The sequence below is a fragment of the Lathyrus oleraceus genome, chromosome 2 (assembly GCF_024323335.1).
Source record: "Lathyrus oleraceus cultivar Zhongwan6 chromosome 2, CAAS_Psat_ZW6_1.0, whole genome shotgun sequence".
Classification (NCBI taxonomy): Eukaryota; Viridiplantae; Streptophyta; class Magnoliopsida; order Fabales; family Fabaceae; genus Lathyrus; species Lathyrus oleraceus.
The window spans coordinates 334,777,526-334,795,500 of NC_066580.1; the positions used below are offsets into that span (position 1 = coordinate 334,777,526).

General features: G+C 29.3%; 2 protein-coding genes across 2 annotated transcripts; both read right to left on the bottom strand.

Annotated features, from left to right (window-relative positions):
- Positions 1–617: 617 nt before the first annotated feature.
- Positions 618–4,214, bottom strand: LOC127123104 (alpha-L-arabinofuranosidase 1-like). Its single transcript, XM_051053360.1, has 15 exons — positions 4,047–4,214; positions 3,891–3,945; positions 3,509–3,717; positions 3,300–3,421; positions 3,020–3,173; positions 2,846–2,915; positions 2,566–2,711; positions 2,386–2,484; positions 2,014–2,277; positions 1,797–1,868; positions 1,572–1,675; positions 1,421–1,477; positions 1,129–1,324; positions 900–1,043; positions 618–713 (listed from the first exon to the last, which is right to left on the bottom strand). The coding sequence occupies exons 1-15, from the start codon at positions 4,212–4,214 to the stop codon at positions 618–620; spliced, it is 1,956 nt and encodes a 651-aa protein (XP_050909317.1).
- A 5,266-nt stretch (positions 4,215–9,480) lies between these two features.
- On the bottom strand, positions 9,481–13,072 carry LOC127123105 (alpha-L-arabinofuranosidase 1-like). Its single transcript, XM_051053361.1, has 15 exons — positions 12,905–13,072; positions 12,749–12,803; positions 12,367–12,575; positions 12,158–12,279; positions 11,878–12,031; positions 11,704–11,773; positions 11,424–11,569; positions 11,244–11,342; positions 10,872–11,135; positions 10,655–10,726; positions 10,435–10,538; positions 10,284–10,340; positions 9,992–10,187; positions 9,763–9,906; positions 9,481–9,576 (listed from the first exon to the last, which is right to left on the bottom strand). Exons 1-15 carry the CDS (start codon positions 13,070–13,072, stop codon positions 9,481–9,483), a joined length of 1,956 nt encoding a protein of 651 aa, XP_050909318.1.
- Positions 13,073–17,975: the final 4,903 nt, after the last annotated feature.

Consider the following 17,975-nt stretch of genomic DNA (forward strand, 5'->3'; position numbering starts at 1 on the left):
CAACAATACCAAACACACCATCACCAAAAGCAACAATCACAGTCAATATATTAAATTACACTTCATACATAGCATTTAAGTTACTTGGAAATTTTATTATTATTATAATTATTATTATTCAAAAATTATATTATTATTATTATTATTATTATTATTATCATCAATGTTATTATTATTATTATTCATATACATGTTATAAACAAAGGATTATTACTCTTGAAATTATTTCAACCAATGTATTTTACTAAATTTGTTTAGAGTTTTATATTTGACATAATTATAATTAGTAAAACACACGTATATTCTATATAAGTCCGATATCTACAGTTTTTGAAGGTAACAAAACTTTCCCTTTCTTTATTTTCAATAACCACATCTCTACGGGTCACCATATTTTAATTTTTATTATATATCTAAAGATTGCAATGTGTTGTTGTCTCCATTTAGTTTTAATGTATCAAACTTTTTTTTGGCTTAAGTACATTTTTTTATTGATTTTGATATTAAAATTCATAAATAAAAAGAAATAGAAATATATAAAATGCATATGGATGGTAAACCGAGAAATACTTTAGGTAATAGAAATAAAAATGTACATATTTATTTCATTTACTCCTTTAAATTAATAAATCAAATGATGTAACTGAATAAGGAGCAAGTTCAACATTCATGTCATTGCTTGCATTTTCAAGTGAAGCTCTTTTGGGTACAATCTGTACATATACAAAATGAAACAAAATCATGTATTAGAATTTTTTTATATATATAATCAATGTTGATTAACCTTAAATTTAAACAACTTATAAAAAATTTAAATTAAAACATAAAAAAATTCATTTCAAAATATTACAATATATATCTATGACAAACTACGTATTTTGTTTAAAAATAAAGTGTACCTTTGTTGGTTCGGTGAAAGAATTTTCATCCATTTTATTTAAAGATGTAAGCATCATTTTTGATGAACCAGATCGTTGCACATTTGATTTTAAATTATTTATTAAAATCTCTAAATTTTCAATTGAGCTTCCAAAGTTTACTACCTGCAATAAGTGCACAATCAAATAATTAATAATTAAATACTTTAAATCAAAATATATTCCTTATAAAAAATTTGAGTTATTTTACCTTGACTTTTAGATAATTTTTCCCATCTTGAGAATTTGTATACTGAATTGCAGAAGCAACAATCGAGCTAGAAGAATTGTAGAGAGTTGAATTAAGAAATATTGCTCCATTAGAATCAATGAAAAATTGTTGGAGCCAATAACTTGGAGTTCCATAATTTTGATAAGTGTTGAATACAATTGCATCTGGTATCCAACTGTTTCATATAAAAATATAAATTAAATAAATCATATATTTATTTACATACATAAATAATAAATAATAAATAAATGATAATAAATTAGAAAATTACTATTTGTCATTTGTGTTTACAAAGAGTGGTGCATAAGCAACCATGCTGACGACATCGCTGTAGAAAATTGAAAAATGATTAAAATTTAACTCAAAAAACACAAACTTTATAAATTAAATATCATAAAATTTTATATATAATAAAATCTAACCTATTTTTTTCAAGTCCAATAAGAAATGCAGCTTCAGCCACAGCTGCATAAAGGCTTCCATTGCCTGCATCTTCCTTCCAAACAGCATACTCACTAACATATGCCTATAAATTGTAATTAATAAAACATGAGCAAATTTATATATCAATAATATTTTACATGCCTATTTTACCTTCTAAAAAAATATAATCATTTTTAAATAAATAATTTTTTTAATAATAAAACCTTTGGACCGGATCGTGGTGCTTTATCGAATTTGGTATACTGGGAAAACATGTCCTTAGAATTTGTATAAATCTAACAATTGAAAAAAGTATTAGTAATAATGTAAGATACTCAACCTAAACTCAAATTTAATAATTATAAATAAATAATAATAATATTAATAGTAATAATAATAAATTGAAAAAACAATTAATAATTAAATCAGCAATATTATTACATGAAAATCATAAAGGTCTGCAGGATGATTTAATGGATATTGAGAACCATCACAATTTGAGATAATTTGAATATCAGGATATCTATCTTTTATAGCTTTATAGAACTCGAGATAATTTCCTTGATAGTTATGTTTACCACAATCTTCATTCCCAACTCCAACATATCTCAAATCAAATGACTTTGGATGTCCCATGGAAGCTCTAAGAGAACCCCATTTTGATTCTGGAGAACCTCTAGCAAACTCAATACCATCTAGAGCTTCCTAATAATTAATGATCAAAAAGTATAAATAACAATTAATTAATTAATTAATTAATTAAAAATATAAATATAATCTAGATAATAAAAAATAATATTAAGGAAATTATACTTGTACAAATGGTGAAATTGCAGACGTATTAATTTCATCATGATGACTAATACCATTATTAAACACCCATATTGGATATGCACCAAGATCCTCTGATAACTGTTTAACAAACAAAAAAATTATTAATTTTTAATTTAATAAAAATACAATTAATATTTAAAAATAGAAAAGAAAAATTACTTGAAGCCCTTCAAAATAACCAAATCCATCATCGGTCCAATACTTCCATATATCATTATAGTGGCCAGGTCTCTCTTCCCATGCTCCAACTGTATCTTTCCATCTAAATGCATATTTAAGGTAATCTCCTTCAACATAACAACCACCTATATAAAAAAATATAATATATATTTATCACTTAATAAAAAATTTAATAAAAAAAAGATGGAAAAGAATAAAAAAATTCCATTAAAAAAATAATTATTCGCAGTGATTCCAACTCAATATTATTGTATCATACCTGGGAATCTAAAAGTTTTTGGCTTTAAATCTGCCACCATTTGAAAAAGGTCATTTCGAAAACCATGACCCTGTTGTGTCCAATAATGATTAATGAGATAAATTCTTATAAAAGAGAAAAAATTAAATAATCTAAGAATAAATAAATATAAATATAATTTTATGCATAATATACCTTATATGTATCTAAAGGCATGGCTGAGATTTGATCTAACCATAATACTCCTTTTTTGTTTGTTGTTATTTGTAGGTTCGAATTGTGATTAGTGCTTTTGGCTTCAAGAATTATTTCCATCTTACTCCACTTTGTAGCATTAACTCCAGAAGCTCTGATGTTGATTCATTAATAACTTAATAATTAGTTTAATTTTGTTTCACAATAATAAAATTAATGAACTTTTATTAATGAACAAGACGTTGTTTCAAAAAATTAATTAAAGAAATAGAATTATAACCTTATTTTGGTTGAAGCTAATTTGACACCATTATCAGATCCAACAAATGAAATTTGTAAATTAATTCGACCAAGTGATCTAACATAGAATACTACTTTATATTTCTTCCCTTCCTCGATATTCTGATTATATAAAACATTGTAAAAAATATTATGAATACCTTTAATTTTTCATATGATAAATAAAATGTTGTATTAATTGATACTCACCATTCCCCAAAAACCAGGATTGGAAATACCAACACCACCACGTGGACAAGATTTTCTATGACAAAGAACATCCATACGTAATGCAATTTTATTACGCTCAAAACAAGAAGAATGTTCCGTTGATACAATAATGGATGATTGATTTTCTCCAATAATTGTCCACGGATAAATATTTGAGGTCCCATTAATGGAACCTTCTGCTTCAAAACCTGAAACATTAATTTACAAAAGATATAATATAATGCAATAGATCTAACAGTTGAAAAAATATTAAAATTGATAAAAAAAAACTAACATAAATTTTCAAAGAAAATACATGAAACTTGTCTCTTATTAGAAAAATAAATTCAAAGGTGAATTTTTTCTGTGAGAATATATATACCTCGATTATTCACAAGTTCTGCCCATAATCCTCCAGCTCCCGCATGATTAATCTCCTGAAAAATATATATTACATCAATGTATTATAAGATAACACTACCAGAGTACTTTATCTGGAATCATTAAATTTATTTAAGTATATTGAACTCTAGTTTACTTCAAAAAATGCTCCAAAAAATGTATCTGGAATAAGCCTTCCAGAACCAGCATCAATTACTAGTTTTGATGTGATCTCATTGGCATTAACACCATAGTGGCATGTAGAAATAACCAAAAACACGCCTAAATATAAAATAAAATAAGTGAGAGAACTTAAGAAAGACATTGTAAATTTGTAATGTATTTTTGTTAATCATTTTCACTCGTATTTATCAAGGAAGAACAATCTATAAATTGAAGATAGTGATAAGGATGATGAGTTGTTAACAATATAATATATAAGTTGGATGTTTTCTATTTTTAAATTAGATTGTTATGTACTAACGTGTAAAATATTCTCATCATACCTCATAATGGATTATTGTGCAACTCTGTCAATAAACAATTAATATATATTATTTTTACATCTATTGCATAAATGGGACATCTTTCCCCATCCATCACTTGTCTTTCAGGTATGAACACGGTACGAACTTAATTCACTATTGGAATATCTTTCCCCTCCTACTAACTCTAACATGTTCTAGACACGGGTCACTGAATCAATTATCGAATGGAACATCTCTCCACTTCCAATATCTCTTACATGAGCTAGACACTCTAATATATATTATATTTCCTTCCCTGGTCACCATTTATCATAGTCAGACTCGATTCATATATGCAAATGTCATTCACTCTCGACTATTTTTGAAAGCTTTGGGCATCTATAAAGCCATAATATTCCTCGCACAGTTCTAAAAAAAATTCCTTCAAAATCGATAGTTCGTCACATATACCAACTAGGGTATTCTCTAGTTCCCTAATATCACATTCTTTACTGACCATTTACAACACATACCGACTAGGGCTTCTATCGTGTCTGAATGTCATGTATCTAGGTTAATTCCCCTTTGTAAACCTAGTTTTATCTCACATTCTTTCACTAGCCTACTAGGGTTCGCATATTAACCAATTAGACCAATAAGAGTCTATACTTTCAAAGCTTATCTAATTATGGTGTATGCTTTTATCGACTTACCTATTAGGGCTTTATTCATGCATATAAATTTTAGTCACAATTAGTCGTGAATGAGGCATAAAAGTATGTTAACACATCCTAAGTACATGTCATTGCACCATAGCCACACAACTAAGGCATACAAGTGAAAATCATCAAAGTTACATAAGGTGTAGTCAGTTACACTAAAGGTGTTGCACTAACTCTTTGTCCTAAAAATATGCAAATTTTAGAGATGGTAACCGATTACACTTTTGGTGTAACCGGTTACACCAACTTGTTGTTTCATAAAAAAAATGAGTTTTCAGGGGTGGTAATTGAATACACCAATAGTGCAATCAGTTACACCTGCAAATGTTTTCTGAATTTCCCAAAATCCATCAATTTTTCATACAAACCACAACTAACATATTACATGCATTAATTCTCATCAATTATAATACATGAAAAATGTTTAGAGGTGAAAACTTGTCATCACTCAACAAGATCATATATTTCACACTCGAGATCTTTATTGCATATGCAAGCTTCATCTATGAACATATGGTGAACACCCTTAACACCTTAGGCCCATCAAGGATTCATGAAATTTTAGATTACCAACATAGATTGCAACAAATTCACAGTAATCATATTCTCCCACATACATGTATCTTTACAGTCTATCAATCCACGTTGCATGAAATTTCCCTAACCCTGACATGCAATTTCCTATAAAGGAATATTCCCCCAAAGTGATAACTACCTAGAACCCCACCTTTAAGCTAATGAAACCTTAGCTTTGAGATTGATGATGATGATCTTGGGTGTTAGAAACTTCCACTATTTTCCTTGCATTCAAGGTTCCAACCAAGATTCTCAAGAGTTTGATGAATTGTGGAAATGATGATGAAAATTTATGATTAAAAGTTTCCTTGTTGCTTTTTCTTCAAGAAACTACAATTTCTTCACATATGCAAGTTGAATTGAAGAAGTTGAGCAAGAACTTTTCCCGTTACTTCCTGAAGGAACTCGCCTCTCCCTCGTCTCTTTATCTATCTTTCTCAAAATTTGATTTAAAAGATAGAATGGAAGTAAAAAAATGAGGGATTCTTATTTCATTTTTCCATAGAGAGTTCACATGCACAAAGATTTAATTACCCTTGTAATCCATTATAATTCACTATTGACAATGTTGATATCTTAATCGTGGTTTAAAAAACTTCATTAGGGTTCATCTCCTCATTAACAAGAGATTAAACCAATAATAGACAATGATCATGTTATTATAGAATGTACGCCATTAAATCCTCCCCCTTAATTAAAATTTTTTCCTCAAATTTAGAGATTTACACGAACAAATGAAGGTACAAATCTTGCATCTCCGATTCCAGTTCCCACGTGGCCTCGTCCGGGTGTGATTCTTCCTAAAGGATTTTAACGATGTGGGTTTATTTCTTCCTTAACTCTTAGATGGCACAATCCATTATACTTCGTGGTTGAGGTTCGAAGAAGAGAACAAATTTTACTCAACCATGTACGGAAAAATAAGTAGAAGCGAATCCATAATGAATTAGGATGAATTGGTAACCCTCTCTTATGGACTTCCCTTATAATTGATCATCTCAAATAGGAATCATTTGGTACACAAATCCTCTAGTTAAATATGAGAATTACATCCATGTCTTGATTGAAACTAAAATAATCAAACCTAGATTGCAACTTCAAATCCAACAACTGACTTTGCCAAATCCTCTCCGTCATGTCACATGTAATACTCGGGTTGATAATTAGGATACAATGCTAATTATAAGTCCATGCAAACTAAAGATCAATATTTTGAAACCTTTCCAATAGCTCTAGCTCTAACACCATCAATTTAGCCATACACATTTCCTTCCTGGGTGGTACTTCAACTAGAAATCATAATTTTTCACATATTCCATCCATCTCCTTTGCCGCATATTCAATTACTTTTGAACAAAGAGCTATTTCAGGATCTTATGACCGGTGTACATTTCAAAATGAAACCCATACAAATAATGGAACCACATCTTGAGTGAAAAAAAATAACAGCTAACTCAAGATCGTGCGACTGATAGTTCTCTTTATGAGGCTTCAACTACTGAGACACATACACTACAACCTAACCATTTTTTATTAGGATACCTCTTTATCCCTCCTATGAAGCATTAGAAAATACTTCATAAGATTGATTAGGATTAGGAATTATTAGAACGGGAGTGGTGGTTTACTTCTTTTTTAACTTAATAAAACTCCGTTTGCACTCTGAATTCCAAGGAAACAAAATGCCTTTTCGAGTGAGTCTAGTCATTGGCAATTCCAATTGAGAAGAGCCTTTGATAAATCTCTGATAATATCCAGGCAGCCCTGAAAAGCTTCTCACCTGAGGAGCGCTCTTGGGTCTCTCCCAATTAATCACAACTTCCACTTTTTGAGAATCCACTACTACACCTCCTTTAGATATGACATGACCAAGAAACATCAATTTGGTCATCCATAAATCAAACTTGCTAACTTTTTCAACAAGTTACTTTTCCTGCAAAACTAATAGAACAATCCTTAAATGCTCCAAGTGGTCTCATGAAGTATGTAAGTAAATTCGGATATCGTTTATAAAGATTACCATAAAATGATTAAGATAACGTTGGAATATACGGTTCATGTAATCCATAAAGACGACGATAACATTAGTCACTCTGAATGGCTTTACAAGGAATTTTTAATGATCATATTGAGTCCTAATTGCATACTTCGGTGTATCAGAACTTTTCACTAAAATTTTATGTAACCCGACCGTAAATCAATCTTTAAGAGAATGCATGATCTTTTCAAGTGATCCTGAAAGTCATTGATCTTGGGTATGGGTATACTTGTTCTTGATGGTAACTTTGTTCAACTGAAGTTAGTCGATGCACAGATGCATCCCATCATCCTTCGTCTTCACGAACATGAACAGAGCTCCCCCCAAAGACACACTCGGCGGATGAAATCTTTATATAACAATCCTTCAAATTAACTCTTTAATTCTCAGAGCTCGATCGGCGACATACGCTACATGACAACAGAAACTAGAGTCGTTCCAAGAACTAGATCAATGGAGAATTCCACTTCTCTTTCAGGAGGTAGAGAAATGACATCCTCGGGGAATACTTCGAGAAAATCACAAACTACTGGAATTTGCAAGACATTCATCTTTTCACTCGAATCCATTGTGAGAATTAAGAGAAAGACTTTTTCTAACTCAAACAAACAATTTTCTAGGTTTACCGTACCTTCCCAAATAAAGAGTTATACCCCAATAGATTGAGTATAACTAATTTGTTAATTCGTCATAATACTAAATAAATAAATAATTTTAAGGAATAGACGCAATTAACAAATATTGAGATACAAAATTCTAAAAAAGGTCCGATCGTTTTTAATATATCATATATTTAATCTTTTTATTTTATTTTCTATTAAAAACAAAACCTTTATAAAAATCCCCAATTTTTCATATTTTGTACAGTAATGTTGTTTTGTTGAGATTAAGCAATATTTATGGATACAAGTTTATATTACTTAAGAATGATTTAGGACATCCGATAAATTATCCATTAATATTTTTTTCTTCTCGTGAGTTCAGTTGGATTAAAATTTAACACGTGGATTCGCATAGGTGGTGATTTTTACTGTTTGTTTTTGAGTTGTATATAAGATTTTTCTCTTTCTTTTGTTGATTTGTTTCTTTTTATTGGATGCTTTTTCCTTTTGTTTTAGTATTGTCGAAAAAGAAAAAATAACACCAACTAAAGAAAGAAGACACCCAAAAACACTCAACAATACCAAACACACCATCACCAAAAGCAACAATCACAGTCAATATATTAAATTACACTTCATACATAGCATTTAAGTTACTTGGAAATTTTATTATTATTATAATTATTATTATTCAAAAATTTATTATTATTATTATTATTATTATTATCATCAATGTTATTATTATTATTATTCATATACATGTTATAAACAAAGGATTATTACTCTTGAAATTATTTCAACCAATGTATTTTACTAAATTTGTTTAGAGTTTTATATTTGACATAATTATAATTAGTAAAACACACGTATATTCTATATAAGTCCGATATCTACAGTTTTTGAAGGTAACAAAACTTTCCCTTTCTTTATTTTCAATAACCACATCTCTACGGGTCACCATATTTTAATTTTTATTATATATCTAAAGATTGCAATGTGTTGTTGTCTCCATTTAGTTTTAATGTATCAAACTTTTTTTTGGCTTAAGTACATTTTTTTATTGATTTTGATATTAAAATTCATAAATAAAAAGAAATAGAAATATATAAAATGCATATGGATGGTAAACCGAGAAATACTTTAGGTAATAGAAATAAAAATGTACATATTTATTTCATTTACTCCTTTAAATTAATAAATCAAATGATGTAACTGAATAAGGAGCAAGTTCAACATTCATGTCATTGCTTGCATTTTCAAGTGAAGCTCTTTTGGGTACAATCTGTACATATACAAAATGAAACAAAATCATGTATTAGAATTTTTTTATATATATAATCAATGTTGATTAACCTTAAATTTAAACAACTTATAAAAAATTTAAATTAAAACATAAAAAAATTCATTTCAAAATATTACAATATATATCTATGACAAACTACGTATTTTGTTTAAAAATAAAGTGTACCTTTGTTGGTTCGGTGAAAGAATTTTCATCCATTTTATTTAAAGATGTAAGCATCATTTTTGATGAACCAGATCGTTGCACATTTGATTTTAAATTATTTATTAAAATCTCTAAATTTTCAATTGAGCTTCCAAAGTTTACTACCTGCAATAAGTGCACAATCAAATAATTAATAATTAAATACTTTAAATCAAAATATATTCCTTATAAAAAATTTGAGTTATTTTACCTTGACTTTTAGATAATTTTTCCCATCTTGAGAATTTGTATACTGAATTGCAGAAGCAACAATCGAGCTAGAAGAATTGTAGAGAGTTGAATTAAGAAATATTGCTCCATTAGAATCAATGAAAAATTGTTGGAGCCAATAACTTGGAGTTCCATAATTTTGATAAGTGTTGAATACAATTGCATCTGGTATCCAACTGTTTCATATAAAAATATAAATTAAATAAATCATATATTTATTTACATACATAAATAATAAATAATAAATAAATGATAATAAATTAGAAAATTACTATTTGTCATTTGTGTTTACAAAGAGTGGTGCATAAGCAACCATGCTGACGACATCGCTGTAGAAAATTGAAAAATGATTAAAATTTAACTCAAAAAACACAAACTTTATAAATTAAATATCATAAAATTTTATATATAATAAAATCTAACCTATTTTTTTCAAGTCCAATAAGAAATGCAGCTTCAGCCACAGCTGCATAAAGGCTTCCATTGCCTGCATCTTCCTTCCAAACAGCATACTCACTAACATATGCCTATAAATTGTAATTAATAAAACATGAGCAAATTTATATATCAATAATATTTTACATGCCTATTTTACCTTCTAAATTAATCATTTTTAAATAAATAATTTTTTTAATAATAAAACCTTTGGACCGGATCGTGGTGCTTTATCGAATTTGGTATACTGGGAAAACATGTCCTTAGAATTTGTATAAATCTAACAATTGAAAAAAGTATTAGTAATAATGTAAGATACTCAACCTAAACTCAAATTTAATAATTATAAATAAATAATAATAATATTAATAGTAATAATAATAAATTGAAAAAACAATTAATAATTAAATCAGCAATATTATTACATGAAAATCATAAAGGTCTGCAGGATGATTTAATGGATATTGAGAACCATCACAATTTGAGATAATTTGAATATCAGGATATCTATCTTTTATAGCTTTATAGAACTCGAGATAATTTCCTTGATAGTTATGTTTACCACAATCTTCATTCCCAACTCCAACATATCTCAAATCAAATGACTTTGGATGTCCCATGGAAGCTCTAAGAGAACCCCATTTTGATTCTGGAGAACCTCTAGCAAACTCAATACCATCTAGAGCTTCCTAATAATTAATGATCAAAAAGTATAAATAACAATTAATTAATTAATTAATTAATTAAAAATATAAATATAATCTAGATAATAAAAAATAATATTAAGGAAATTATACTTGTACAAATGGTGAAATTGCAGACGTATTAATTTCATCATGATGACTAATACCATTATTAAACACCCATATTGGATATGCACCAAGATCCTCTGATAACTGTTTAACAAACAAAAAAATTATTAATTTTTAATTTAATAAAAATACAATTAATATTTAAAAATAGAAAAGAAAAATTACTTGAAGCCCTTCAAAATAACCAAATCCATCATCGGTCCAATACTTCCATATATCATTATAGTGGCCAGGTCTCTCTTCCCATGCTCCAACTGTATCTTTCCATCTAAATGCATATTTAAGGTAATCTCCTTCAACATAACAACCACCTATATAAAAAAATATAATATATATTTATCACTTAATAAAAAATTTAATAAAAAAAAGATGGAAAAGAATAAAAAAATTCCATTAAAAAAATAATTATTCGCAGTGATTCCAACTCAATATTATTGTATCATACCTGGGAATCTAAAAGTTTTTGGCTTTAAATCTGCCACCATTTGAAAAAGGTCATTTCGAAAACCATGACCCTGTTGTGTCCAATAATGATTAATGAGATAAATTCTTATAAAAGAGAAAAAATTAAATAATCTAAGAATAAATAAATATAAATATAATTTTATGCATAATATACCTTATATGTATCTAAAGGCATGGCTGAGATTTGATCTAACCATAATACTCCTTTTTTGTTTGTTGTTATTTGTAGGTTCGAATTGTGATTAGTGCTTTTGGCTTCAAGAATTATTTCCATCTTACTCCACTTTGTAGCATTAACTCCAGAAGCTCTGATGTTGATTCATTAATAACTTAATAATTAGTTTAATTTTGTTTCACAATAATAAAATTAATGAACTTTTATTAATGAACAAGACGTTGTTTCAAAAAATTAATTAAAGAAATAGAATTATAACCTTATTTTGGTTGAAGCTAATTTGACACCATTATCAGATCCAACAAATGAAATTTGTAAATTAATTCGACCAAGTGATCTAACATAGAATACTACTTTATATTTCTTCCCTTCCTCGATATTCTGATTATATAAAACATTGTAAAAAATATTATGAATACCTTTAATTTTTCATATGATAAATAAAATGTTGTATTAATTGATACTCACCATTCCCCAAAAACCAGGATTGGAAATACCAACACCACCACGTGGACAAGATTTTCTATGACAAAGAACATCCATACGTAATGCAATTTTATTACGCTCAAAACAAGAAGAATGTTCCGTTGATACAATAATGGATGATTGATTTTCTCCAATAATTGTCCACGGATAAATATTTGAGGTCCCATTAATGGAACCTTCTGCTTCAAAACCTGAAACATTAATTTACAAAAGATATAATATAATGCAATAGATCTAACAGTTGAAAAAATATTAAAATTGATAAAAAAAAACTAACATAAATTTTCAAAGAAAATACATGAAACTTGTCTCTTATTAGAAAAAAAAATTCAAAGGTGAATTTTTTCTGTGAGAATATATATACCTCGATTATTCACAAGTTCTGCCCATAATCCTCCAGCTCCCGCATGATTAATCTCCTGAAAAATATATATTACATCAATGTATTATAAGATAACACTACCAGAGTACTTTATCTGGAATCATTAAATTTATTTAAGTATATTGAACTCTAGTTTACTTCAAAAAATGCTCCAAAAAATGTATCTGGAATAAGCCTTCCAGAACCAGCATCAATTACTAGTTTTGATGTGATCTCATTGGCATTAACACCATAGTGGCATGTAGAAATAACCAAAAACACGCCTAAATATAAAATAAAATAAGTGAGAGAACTTAAGAAAGACATTGTAAATTTGTAATGTATTTTTGTTAATCATTTTCACTCGTATTTATCAAGGAAGAACAATCTATAAATTGAAGATAGTGATAAGGATGATGAGTTGTTAACAATATAATATATAAGTTGGATGTTTTCTATTTTTAAATTAGATTGTTATGTACTAACGTGTAAAATATTCTCATCATACCTCATAATGGATTATTGTGCAACTCTGTCAATAAACAATTAATATATATTATTTTTACATCTATTGCATAAATGGGACATCTTTCCCCATCCATCACTTGTCTTTCAGGTATGAACACGGTACGAACTTAATTCACTATTGGAATATCTTTCCCCTCCTACTAACTCTAACATGTTCTAGACACGGGTCACTGAATCAATTATCGAATGGAACATCTCTCCACTTCCAATATCTCTTACATGAGCTAGACACTCTAATATATATTATATTTCCTTCCCTGGTCACCATTTATCATAGTCAGACTCGATTCATATATGCAAATGTCATTCACTCTCGACTATTTTTGAAAGCTTTGGGCATCTATAAAGCCATAATATTCCTCGCACAGTTCTAAAAAAAATTCCTTCAAAATCGATAGTTCGTCACATATACCAACTAGGGTATTCTCTAGTTCCCTAATATCACATTCTTTACTGACCATTTACAACACATACCGACTAGGGCTTCTATCGTGTCTGAATGTCATGTATCTAGGTTAATTCCCCTTTGTAAACCTAGTTTTATCTCACATTCTTTCACTAGCCTACTAGGGTTCGCATATTAACCAATTAGACCAATAAGAGTCTATACTTTCAAAGCTTATCTAATTATGGTGTATGCTTTTATCGACTTACCTATTAGGGCTTTATTCATGCATATAAATTTTAGTCACAATTAGTCGTGAATGAGGCATAAAAGTATGTTAACACATCCTAAGTACATGTCATTGCACCATAGCCACACAACTAAGGCATACAAGTGAAAATCATCAAAGTTACATAAGGTGTAGTCAGTTACACTAAAGGTGTTGCACTAACTCTTTGTCCTAAAAATATGCAAATTTTAGAGATGGTAACCGATTACACTTTTGGTGTAACCGGTTACACCAACTTGTTGTTTCATAAAAAAAATGAGTTTTCAGGGGTGGTAATTGAATACACCAATAGTGCAATCAGTTACACCTGCAAATGTTTTCTGAATTTCCCAAAATCCATCAATTTTTCATACAAACCACAACTAACATATTACATGCATTAATTCTCATCAATTATAATACATGAAAAATGTTTAGAGGTGAAAACTTGTCATCACTCAACAAGATCATATATTTCACACTCGAGATCTTTATTGCATATGCAAGCTTCATCTATGAACATATGGTGAACACCCTTAACACCTTAGGCCCATCAAGGATTCATGAAATTTTAGATTACCAACATAGATTGCAACAAATTCACAGTAATCATATTCTCCCACATACATGTATCTTTACAGTCTATCAATCCACGTTGCATGAAATTTCCCTAACCCTGACATGCAATTTCCTATAAAGGAATATTCCCCCAAAGTGATAACTACCTAGAACCCCACCTTTAAGCTAATGAAACCTTAGCTTTGAGATTGATGATGATGATCTTGGGTGTTAGAAACTTCCACTATTTTCCTTGCATTCAAGGTTCCAACCAAGATTCTCAAGAGTTTGATGAATTGTGGAAATGATGATGAAAATTTATGATTAAAAGTTTCCTTGTTGCTTTTTCTTCAAGAAACTACAATTTCTTCACATATGCAAGTTGAATTGAAGAAGTTGAGCAAGAACTTTTCCCGTTACTTCCTGAAGGAACTCGCCTCTCCCTCGTCTCTTTATCTATCTTTCTCAAAATTTGATTTAAAAGATAGAATGGAAGTAAAAAAATGAGGGATTCTTATTTCATTTTTCCATAGAGAGTTCACATGCACAAAGATTTAATTACCCTTGTAATCCATTATAATTCACTATTGACAATGTTGATATCTTAATCGTGGTTTAAAAAACTTCATTAGGGTTCATCTCCTCATTAACAAGAGATTAAACCAATAATAGACAATGATCATGTTATTATAGAATGTACGCCATTAAATCCTCCCCCTTAATTAAAATTTTTTCCTCAAATTTAGAGATTTACACGAACAAATGAAGGTACAAATCTTGCATCTCCGATTCCAGTTCCCACGTGGCCTCGTCCGGGTGTGATTCTTCCTAAAGGATTTTAACGATGTGGGTTTATTTCTTCCTTAACTCTTAGATGGCACAATCCATTATACTTCGTGGTTGAGGTTCGAAGAAGAGAACAAATTTTACTCAACCATGTACGGAAAAATAAGTAGAAGCGAATCCATAATGAATTAGGATGAATTGGTAACCCTCTCTTATGGACTTCCCTTATAATTGATCATCTCAAATAGGAATCATTTGGTACACAAATCCTCTAGTTAAATATGAGAATTACATCCATGTCTTGATTGAAACTAAAATAATCAAACCTAGATTGCAACTTCAAATCCAACAACTGACTTTGCCAAATCCTCTCCGTCATGTCACATGTAATACTCGGGTTGATAATTAGGATACAATGCTAATTATAAGTCCATGCAAACTAAAGATCAATATTTTGAAACCTTTCCAATAGCTCTAGCTCTAACACCATCAATTTAGCCATACACATTTCCTTCCTGGGTGGTACTTCAACTAGAAATCATAATTTTTCACATATTCCATCCATCTCCTTTGCCGCATATTCAATTACTTTTGAACAAAGAGCTATTTCAGGATCTTATGACCGGTGTACATTTCAAAATGAAACCCATACAAATAATGGAACCACATCTTGAGTGAAAAAATAATAACAGCTAACTCAAGATCGTGCGACTGATAGTTCTCTTTATGAGGCTTCAACTACTGAGACACATACACTACAACCTAACCATTTTTTATTAGGATACCTCTTTATCCCTCCTATGAAGCATTAGAAAATACTTCATAAGATTGATTAGGATTAGGAATTATTAGAACGGGAGTGGTGGTTTACTTCTTTTTTAACTTAATAAAACTCCGTTTGCACTCTGAATTCCAAGGAAACAAAATGCCTTTTCGAGTGAGTCTAGTCATTGGCAATTCCAATTGAGAAGAGCCTTTGATAAATCTCTGATAATATCCAGGCAGCCCTGAAAAGCTTCTCACCTGAGGAGCGCTCTTGGGTCTCTCCCAATTAATCACAACTTCCACTTTTTGAGAATCCACTACTACACCTCCTTTAGATATGACATGACCAAGAAACATCAATTTGGTCATCCATAAATCAAACTTGCTAACTTTTTCAACAAGTTACTTTTCCTGCAAAACTAATAGAACAATCCTTAAATGCTCCAAGTGGTCTCATGAAGTATGTAAGTAAATTCGGATATCGTTTATAAAGATTACCATAAAATGATTAAGATAACGTTGGAATATACGGTTCATGTAATCCATAAAGACGACGATAACATTAGTCACTCTGAATGGCTTTACAAGGAATTTTTAATGATCATATTGAGTCCTAATTGCATACTTCGGTGTATCAGAACTTTTCACTAAAATTTTATGTAACCCGACCGTAAATCAATCTTTAAGAGAATGCATGATCTTTTCAAGTGATCCTGAAAGTCATTGATCTTGGGTATGGGTATACTTGTTCTTGATGGTAACTTTGTTCAACTGAAGTTAGTCGATGCACAGATGCATCCCATCATCCTTCGTCTTCACGAACATGAACAGAGCTCCCCCCAAAGACACACTCGGCGGATGAAATCTTTATATAACAATCCTTCAAATTAACTCTTTAATTCTCAGAGCTCGATCGGCGACATACGCTACATGACAACAGAAACTAGAGTCGTTCCAAGAACTAGATCAATGGAGAATTCCACTTCTCTTTCAGGAGGTAGAGAAATGACATCCTCGGGGAATACTTCGAGAAAATCACAAACTACTGGAATTTGCAAGACATTCATCTTTTCACTCGAATCCATTGTGAGAATTAAGAGAAAGACTTTTTCTAACTCAAACAAACAATTTTCTAGGTTTACCGTACCTTCCCAAATAAAGAGTTATACCCCAATAGATTGAGTATAACTAATTTGTTAATTCGTCATAATACTAAATAAATAAATAATTTTAAGGAATAGACGCAATTAACAAATATTGAGATACAAAATTCTAAAAAAGGTCCGATCGTTTTTAATATATCATATATTTAATCTTTTTATTTTATTTTCTATTAAAAACAAAACCTTTATAAAAATCCCCAATTTTTCATATTTTGTACAGTAATGTTGTTTTGTTGAGATTAAGCAATATTTATGGATACAAGTTTATATTACTTAAGAATGATTTAGGACATCCGATAAATTATCCATTAATATTTTTTTCTTCTCGTGAGTTCAGTTGGATTAAAATTTAACACGTGGATTCGCATAGGTGGTGATTTTTACTGTTTGTTTTTGAGTTGTATATAAGATTTTTCTCTTTCTTTTGTTGATTTGTTTCTTTTTATTGGATGCTTTTTCCTTTTGTTTTAGTATTGTCGAAAAAGAAAAAATAACACCAACTAAAGAAAGAAGACACCCAAAAACACTCAACAATACCAAACACACCATCACCAAAAGCAACAATCACAGTCAATATATTAAATTACACTTCATACATAGCATTTAAGTTACTTGGAAATTTTATTATTATTATAATTATTATTATTCAAAAATTATATTATTATTATTATTATTATTATTATCATCAATGTTATTATTATTATTATTCATATACATGTTATAAACAAAGGATTATTACTCTTGAAATTATTTCAACCAATGTATTTTACTAAATTT

Coding starts and splice junctions, on each gene's coding strand:
- LOC127123104 (XM_051053360.1), bottom strand. CDS start 4,214: ATGTCTTTCTTAAGTTCTCTCACTTATTTTATTTTATATTTAGGCGTG. Junction 3,174..3,299: donor TTAGCTTCAACCAAAATAAG/GTTATAATTCTA, acceptor AATCAACATCAG/AGCTTCTGGAGTTAATGCTA. Junction 714..899: donor CTTTCACCGAACCAACAAAG/GTACACTTTATT, acceptor GTATATGTACAG/ATTGTACCCAAAAGAGCTTC.
- LOC127123105 (XM_051053361.1), bottom strand. CDS start 13,072: ATGTCTTTCTTAAGTTCTCTCACTTATTTTATTTTATATTTAGGCGTG. Junction 10,341..10,434: donor ATTGGACTTGAAAAAAATAG/GTTAGATTTTAT, acceptor AATTTTCTACAG/CGATGTCGTCAGCATGGTTG. Junction 10,188..10,283: donor GTAAACACAAATGACAAATA/GTAATTTTCTAA, acceptor TATATGAAACAG/TTGGATACCAGATGCAATTG.